Genomic DNA, 8,987 nt, shown 5'->3' with positions numbered 1-8,987 from the left:
TGTTATCTTTTCATTAATAATAAATAGAATAAGAGAGTCAACAATCGAGGTACAATGAGAAGCCTACCTAGCCGGGGGTAAAGGCATATGCTTTTCAGTAGGATCCAAGAATCTTGTTATTGTTAGAAATTTGACAAATAGAAAAATGAAAAATTTGCTTAAAATACATAATAATGGAAAAAAAACTATCCAATTTTTATCTTTTTATGTTCTTATTCATTTTAATTTTAGTTTATTTTTATTCATTCCTTCTTTTCGCCTAAAAACTATTTAAAGAGAAGCTACAGTAAATATTTAGCTGAATTGCACAAATACCTTCGCTGAGACCTTGAGATATCTAATTTTCATGTCATTTTTAAGCAAAAGTTGAGAGTGAAACATTTAATTGTAAACACATAAAAGGCTTCATTTTCCTCTCTCATATGTACATAAAGCAGGAACCAATCTCCAGACAAGTTATGCTGCCAAAAGTTTCTGAATATCCTTCTGCAAAAGATTAAAAAAACATTACTTGGCAACAGCAGAAACCAACACAATCTATGAATGCAGTTGAAGAATTAACAACACAACAACAACATACCCAGTGAAATCCCACAATGTGGGGTCTGGGGAGGGTAAAGTGTACGCAGACCATACCCCTATCTCGGAAGATAAGGAGGCTATTTCCGAAAGACCCTCGGCTCAAGAGAAATCACAACGAGAAAGGTTAGATAAGCACAAGCAATTCAAATCAAAATGCAAATGAAACTAAAGAAAGCAAATAAGTCAAAATAGAGCAGTCTGAAAAAAGGGAGCAGTAGCTACCACAGATAAATAAGATAATTGAAGTACAAGAAACCACATATAGTAGCAAGAAACAAAGGACAATAGGCTATAGATCGAAACATCGACTACCTATTAGCCTTCTACCCTAATCTGAGTCCTCCAAAACCTCCTATCTAAGGTCATGTCCTCAGTAAGCTGAACCTGCGCCATGTCCTGTCTCAGCACATCTCCCCAATACTTTTTCGGCCTACCCCTACCTCTTCTGAAACTATCCATAGCTAACCTCTCACACCTCCGCACTGGGGCATCTGTGCCTCTCCTCCTCACATGCCCAAACCATCTCAACCTCGCTTCCCTCATCTTGTCCTCCACTGATGCTACTCCAACCTTATCCTGGATATCTTCATTCATAATCCTATCTCTCCTGGTGTGCCCACACATCCATCGCAACATTCTCATTTCTGCAACTTTCATCTTTTGGATGTGAGAGCTCTTGACTGCCCAACACTCTGCCCCGTACAACAAGGTCGGTCTCACAACCACTTTGTAGAACTTGCCTTTAAGTTTTTGTGGCACCTTCTTATCACACAGCACTCCTGAAGCAAGCCTCCATTTCATCCATCCTGCGCCAATACGATGTGAGACATCATCGTCAATATCTCCATTTTCTTGTATAATAGATCCGAGATATTTGAAACTTCTTTTCTTTGGGATGGCCTGGGTACCAAGCCTCACTTCCACGCCAGACTCATGTGTCACGTCACTGAACTTGCACTCCATGTACTCTGTTTTGGTCCTACTTAACTTGAACCCTTTAGACTCCAGAGTTTGTCTCCAAACCTCCAGCTTAGCATTTACTCCGCTGCGTGTCTCATCGATCAAGACTATGTCATCCGCAAATAACATACACCATGGCACCTCACCTTGAATTCGCCGCGTCAGACAATCCATCACTAGAGCAAATAAAAATGGGCTAAGAGCTGATCCCTGGTGCAACCCCATCTCCACTGGGAAGTGCTCCGAGTCTCCTCCCACTGTCCTTACCCTAGTCTTGGCTCCCTCATACATGTCCTTGATCACCCTAATGTACGCTACAGGTACACCTCTGGCCTTTAAGCATCTCCATAAAACCTCTCTTGGCACTTTGTCGTAAGCCTTTTCTAGGTCGATGAAAACCATGTGCAGGTCCTTCTTCCTCTCCGTATACTGCTCCACCAGTCTCCTCACGAGATGGATGACTTCTGTAGTCGAGCGCCCCGACATGAATCCGAACTGGTTCTCTGAAATGGACACGCCTCTTCTCACCCTCATCTCCACCACCCTTTCCCACACCTTCATAGTGTGGCTTAGCAGCTTGATCCCTCTATAGTTGTTGCAACTTTGAATATCACCTTTGTTCTTATACAAAGGGACCATCATACTCCACCTCCATTCCTCAGGCATCTTCGCCGTTTTAAAAATAACATTGAACAATCCAGTCAATCACTCTAAACCTACCCTGCCCGCACTCTTCCGAAACTCCCCAGGGATCTCGTCAGGATCGGTAGCTCTTCCCCTGCGCATCCTGCGAACAACACCCTTAACCTCCTCCACCTTTATACTCCTACAATACCCAAAGTCGCGATGCCTCTCAGAGTACTCCAAATCTCCCAACACAATGTCCCTATCACCTTCCTCGTTCAAGAGTTTATGGAAGTATGACTGTCATCTCCGTCTAATGAGAGCTTCCTCTACCAATACTTTGCCATCCTCGTCCTTGACGCACTTTACTCGATCCAGGTCCCGTGCCTTTCTCTCCCTCACCTTGGCTAGCCTGAACAACTTCTCATCCCCGCCTTTGTCCTCTAGTTCTGCATATAGATGTTCGAAAGCTGCCCTTTTTGCCGCCAAAACTGCCAACTTCGCTTCCTTTCTCGCAATCTTATACCTTTCCCTATTCGTCCGCTTCTCCTCCGCAGTTGAAAAATTAGAAACTGTAAATTAGAAATGCAGCTTTCCTTGTTGTATGTCCTGTGAATAACTTCCATCAGCTTTCCTAAGTTTTTTGAAGTAACAGTGATATCCAAACTAACTTGCATACCTCAAATAATCTACAAAATACTTGCTATTTCCCACCAACATAAGTTCCAGACAACTCTGCTCACCAAGGCTTAGACAGATGAAAACTTTCCTAATATTTTCTTCCTATCTGGACATCTATAAGTGCACTCAAGAACTGTGTTGTGTAAATAACAGAAACTCTAAAAGCAGTTTCATGTCAGTTTTCCTTTTGTGAATCGTGGTTTAACTTCGTTCAGTCAAGCTGTAAGTGCACTCATAGTGGGGTATTATTAGATTCAAATCAGGTCTGATCACTTACCGGGCTACTAGAGATAACTTATGAGTAGGAGTGGCAAACGGGCGGGGGGCAGATTGGATATGTGCGGGAAACGGGTTAAACAAAAATGGATAAATATCTGACCCGCCCTTATTTAAAACAGATAAAAAATGGGTCACCCGACGGTCCATACTATCCATCTTGATATCCAATTTTTAGTGGATAATATCCATATTTGATCCATTTTTAAAAAGCCAGTTATCAAACCATGTCTAACGGGACCATTTTGTTCTTGTGCCGAGGGTCTACCGGAAATAGCCTATGTACCTCCCCCAAGGTAGGAGTGAGGTCTGCATACACTCTACCCTATCCAAACCCGACTTTGTGGGATTTCACTCGGCATGTTATTGTTGTTGTCTAACAGGTCGGATTGGATGGTTAATTGTTATTCTAAACCATTTTTCCAGCCCTACTCATGAGATATAGTTGCAAGTTAAGATTGTGAGGCAGAGTTTTACGGTACACTGGGGGTTAAGACAGACACCAGTAGGAAACATATCTACTGAAGTAAACCAATCATTGAAGTGACATTTACATTTATTTGGGTTGATTTAGTTCCAAGGTACATTTTCTTTTACAACTTCAAAGCATGAAATTGTTCGATGCATTGATTTGATACTGAAATCCTGTGTCTCGCTCTTCCCTTTCTCTTATTCGTATCTCCCTCTCCCCCTTTCTATTTACTCAAAATTACCAGATTTACCAAAAGTTGTTTCTAGTTCTTCTTTATCCTTTTAATTCCCACCTACTCTACCCCTCGAGTTATAAAAAAATGGGCCTTTTCCATTTTTGGCCCGTTGACCAAAATTAATTACGGGCGCTAGCCAAAATATATAAAACCTATACATTGATTCTATATATCATATGTATATTTATACTTAATATACAAGACATATACATTTACCAGCTATTATGTTTAGAGCAGTCCAAAAATGTAATTATCCCTTTAAAGAAACCAATGACTAAATGGGAGATCAATTATATCACAGCAGATTTAAAACCAATTATGAAGCTTCCATGACTTCAAACATTGTATATTAACATACAAGAGACGAGATAAAAGAATAAGTACCTCTATTTGGAAAGGCGACGTTGTTGGTGGATACCTCTCAACAACTTTACCATTTTTGTCCACAAGAAACTTCTCAAAGTTCCACTTAACCAGATCACCTAAAAATCCTCCTGCACTAGATTTTAGGAACTGATAAACTGGTGCCGTGTTTGGGCCATTCACGTCAACCTGTTTCATAGCTTATTAGTCCTTTGATTATACCAGTATGGCACTCCATCAAACATTATATGCAGGGGAAGTTAATGCAAACCTTGTCAAAAATTGGGAATTCAGCTTTAAACCGTGTGCAAGCAAACTGTTTAATCTCTGGATTTGATCCTGGCTCTTGAGCCCCAAACTGATTACATGGAAAAGCAAGAATCTCAAGCCCTGCAAGGAATGTGATCAACTGAGTTGGAACGATATGCATGGGTTAAAATTTATGTGAATTTTACAATGTTGAAATTGAACTTGTTAAAACAGCATTCAATAGTTATGCAATAAAAGAAATCGAGTGGTACAAAATTTGAAACATATTTTAAGCCTGTGGTGCAACGAAAATACAACATGAACTTGATTTTTATAGTCAATCCTAAAGCATGTAGCTCACCTTGATTTTTATACTTGTCATACACATGAGAGAGCTCAGTGTAATTTGATGTCGTCAAGCCACTGAATCCAAAATCAGTTTCTCCAGTTAGATCACTGAACTACGGTAATATTATCTTGAAGCTTAAAACGTTTAAAGTCACAAATAGATGAGAGAGTACCATCTGGAAGCAACATTGACAATTAGAAGAACTTTTCCTTTAAATGTGCTAAGTGAAACATCTTTCCCATCAATATCCTGCATCAAGACATAAACATAAACAAGGAAACATATTTATTATCTACTGCATAAAATAATCAAAACAAATCAACATGTACAATCTTATCTCTTGTAGATGAGGATATATTTCTGCTAGCATCTCTTTCAGCATAATATTACATAAAACTTTTAACCAAGTTCCATTAAGTGTTGTGGAGATGAGTAAGGATGTCCCATGATATTGCTATACTAGGGATTTCAATAGATAAATGAAGAAACCAAGAAACCTTTGATTCCCTTTCATGATTATAAGTTACATCACAAATCATATGTGATTATTTAGATAATGAACCATAATGATAATCAATCTTGTTATTTTTTTTAAATGAAGATCAATCCTGCTAGAGTTTAATCCATAATTGTAGGGTAACAGTAAATGCTACACCAAGTTGGTGTTAATTTTACAGTGTATTGTGGAAAAATACATCATATATCCCGGAATTCTATCCATTGGAATATGCTCAGTAACTCTAAAGAGGGTATAGATACATAACACAATGTGCACGAATCTATCTCGATTCGGCTTGGAAAACATCAATGTGTCATCGGCAAATAGACGGTGTGAAACCAATATCTCCTTCTCGTGGAAAAACACATATTCTAATCCCGGTTAGTTAACCTCCTTGGATGGACTTGCTCCAATCACTTGATTAACGCATCCATCACAAAGAGTAAAGCATATAAGTTTACGGCATTATTTCAAGTAAGCCTAACAGATCATACCAATATCCAACTGTGAATATCTAAAGCTCATACATTTTAACAGCAACAATAAAAAAGAGTATACACTAGACAAGGTTTCTTTTCCTTAACTATTTTCACTAGACTCACACTACAAATTAAGATAAAATGACAAAAATGATCCCTTATATTTGGAAGTAGGTTCAAAATAGTCTCTTAAATATGCTTTGAACAATTTTTGTCCTTTTAAGTTTGCCAAGAAGTAACACCTTTTTTTCTCCGTCACATATTTAACAAACTCGGTATATTAGATTTGATGTAAACTGTGGAAAACAAAAGATTTAATATAAATTTCTGTATTAAAAAAAGATTTAATGATGTAATCACCTTAAATAGGATGCTAGATTCAAACTTCAAGACAAACTGTAACAATATACATATTGGGAATATCATATTATCAAATACAAATTCCAATTAACACTGAAACAACAGATACATGTTCCTTCAACAGTCTCAACAAAAGAAAATACACACCCCGTTCAATTTGCATATCTGGTTTTGACCGTTCAATTTGCATGTCTGGTTTTGACTTGGCACGAAATTTTAAAAAGTAAATTTTTTTTTTCAATCTTGTGGCCTTAAATGGAATTAAAGAATTGTTCTTTTTTAGACGGACTAAACGAAAGTAAGACGAACGAATTGAAACAGAGGGAGTAACACATATTTCATCCCAAAAGATGCAATTTAACATATTATATAGTCTCTAATTATCTGAATCATATCTAAAGAAATTGAACTAATCTTAATTTTAGAACATGGTTCAATCAATTTAAGATGAAAGAATATAACCTTAACACTGAAATCATAAATAGTCTTTTCAGTAGCAGCTCTAGCATAGATGGTGCCCAGAAGCTTAGATTTCAATGAAGAACCTGATAATTTGGTGGTTGGTAAAGAGAAACCATATTGGAAAAATGAAGATTTGGAAGAGCTACAAGTGGTTTTGAAATTAAGGTTCAGTTTGGGTTGAGAAAAAACGGGGCATATTGGTGAAAATACTGAAGAAGAAGAAGAAGTAAAGGATGCCATTTGGATGTTGGATTTTAGATTTCAAGAACCTCGATTTGTAATCAGGAACTGTGAATTTGGTGAGTATGAATTCCTTTTTAAATCTGATGTTTTTGTCTGGAAAAAACTCGAAAGCGGCAAGTGTGGAGAATGCATTTTTGTTATTTTAATATTTGTTTAGTTTGTTTAACAAGTTCACGAGAGTGGAATGTAATGATCCACGTGGTTGTTTCTTTGCCTTTTGGATTGATTTTCCTTATTTTTTCTCCTTTTTTAATTAAACAAATACAGAGACCTAACTAGATATGGGCAATTTGCACGATTGCCCTTGGTCGGCGCTGATCTCTAATTTTTGTGCCTCAAATTGCTTATCTTTAATTTTTATCTTTCGTTTAATATTCTAAAGTTTTGAATTTGAACTCCGGCTCAGTTAAAAAAAACAAGACAGAATTTTATAACAAAATTAGGTTTATTCGGGTAAAAGTTAGGTCTTAAGACAAATTTTTGCCCAAAATTAAGTTTATTTAGGCAAAAGGCCTTAAGGCAGAGGAGGTTTGTCTTAAGGCTAACTTTTGCCCGAATAAACCTAATTTTGAGCTATATATATATATATATATATATATATATATATATATGTATATAATGTTAGGCCTACAGGCAGAGGTTTCGCGAAAAGTCTTGCCTTGCAAAATTCTTTTTTTATTGAGCCGGGGTTCGAACCCAGAACCTTGAGTATTTTCGATCACTTTTTTAAGAGAATGGCAAAAATTAAAGACTAGCAATTTCAGAGGCAAAAATTAAAGACTAGTGTGTTTGAAAGGAAATCCGCCAAAAAAAATGACTAGATACTACTTTGCTGCGTTTGGCCTAGTTGTTCGTCCAATTTGAAAAAATAGTTTTTGAAGTAAAGACAGAAAAGTAATTGTCCCAAAAGTAAAGACGTAAATGTAATATAGATATGGAGTCCGGTGCTGCGGAACAACCAATATTTCACCCCGATAACTTTACAAGTTACACCTCAATAATCAGCGATAACTTGTACACCACTCGAGCTCGAAACAGAATCTGCAAACAAAAGGTGCAACAAGTGTAGAGTAAGTATGGGAAAACAAATGTACTAATCAACATCGTTGACCGACCATAAAACTGAAGCGATGGCAAGGGTTGGTCTTTCTGATACTTACCTCCATACTTTATAAGTAACAAGATCAACAAGTTATTATCAATTAAGCAAGTAAAGAATAGAAAGTCCACAAATCAAGTAAGCAACTGAAACACACATGTAAGGTAAGAATTACTCCTCAACCACGTGAAGTTCCGTAAAATACCAAGTAAGCAAGTCAAACCCGATTCTTCCCTAGACCCATGTACAAGTCAAGTAATGAGGATGAAATTAATTTAGAATGAGATGCAAATGCAATTGCAGTGGCCATTATGCACCAATATAAACCTGCTCCTGCATTAGGTTTTACGTGACCCATGAAGGACTGATGTGCCGTGAAATTACGGCGCATTCGATGCCAACTGCTTAGTCTTTTGTAAATCCTCAAGTACTTTTGATGTCGTTTCTCGTGTTTTTTGTGTTAATTTGTAGAATAACATGTGTTGGAAGCGACTTGAGGCAAAATGAAGCAAAAAACAGCTAAAGTGAACCAGAACATCACCTGCGAGTCGCATGTACTACATGCGAGTCGTAGGTGCTGCAGCATTTGATGATAGAGATGGCTAAAACTGAAGATAGTGGTGCAGCACATGCGAGCACCACATGCGAGTCGCACCTGATGCAGCAGATGCCGCACCACAGCTGCGAGTCGCACCTGATGCAGCGACTCGCAGGTTGCACATGCGACACCAAGTGCGATTCGCACCAGATGCGTAGGGGTATTTTTGTCTGGAAATTGTTCCCGTTTTGGAGATTCTATAAATAGATTTTCTAGGGTTTTGGACTTATTATTGAACAGATTTTAAAGTGTCTTTTTGTGGAGCTCATTTATTATTGTTTGGTGGAGCTTTTAAGAGATTCTTTCACTTTTTTCATCTTCTCCATTCAATACTTTTGTAAGCTTTATGAATATACTTTTTACTATTGCTGTACTTTTAATGAGTATTAGTGGCTAAACTCTTTGGCTAAGGTTGTGGGACCAAATGTGTTAGTTATGTGATTGGGTTTCATATTT

General features: G+C 37.6%; 1 protein-coding gene across 2 annotated transcripts; it reads right to left on the bottom strand.

The window, feature by feature from the left end:
* Positions 1 to 334: 334 nt before the first annotated feature.
* LOC132609433 (probable phospholipid hydroperoxide glutathione peroxidase) lies at positions 335 to 6,976 on the bottom strand. 2 transcript variants are annotated; one of them, XR_009570833.1, is made up of 7 exons: positions 6,592 to 6,976; positions 4,964 to 5,040; positions 4,804 to 4,865; positions 4,465 to 4,583; positions 4,215 to 4,382; positions 581 to 680; positions 335 to 486 (listed from the first exon to the last, which is right to left on the bottom strand). XR_009570833.1 is itself a non-coding variant. In XM_060323408.1 (6 exons), exons 1-6 carry the CDS (start codon positions 6,829 to 6,831, stop codon positions 457 to 459), a joined length of 696 nt encoding a protein of 231 aa, XP_060179391.1. In that variant the 5' UTR covers positions 6,832 to 6,974; the 3' UTR covers positions 335 to 456. The 2 variants fall into 2 exon arrangements, 1 of the variants encoding a protein (XP_060179391.1); XM_060323408.1 differs by lacking the exon at positions 581 to 680 and having other exon boundaries at positions 6,592 to 6,974.
* Between the last annotated feature and the right edge of the window lie 2,011 nt (positions 6,977 to 8,987).

The sequence above is a fragment of the Lycium barbarum genome, chromosome 9, assembly GCF_019175385.1.
Source record: "Lycium barbarum isolate Lr01 chromosome 9, ASM1917538v2, whole genome shotgun sequence".
In the NCBI taxonomy this organism is placed as follows: Eukaryota; Viridiplantae; Streptophyta; class Magnoliopsida; order Solanales; family Solanaceae; genus Lycium; species Lycium barbarum.
Note: the sequence above shows the minus strand (reverse complement) of the source record. Positions and strands in the feature narration are given on the sequence as shown.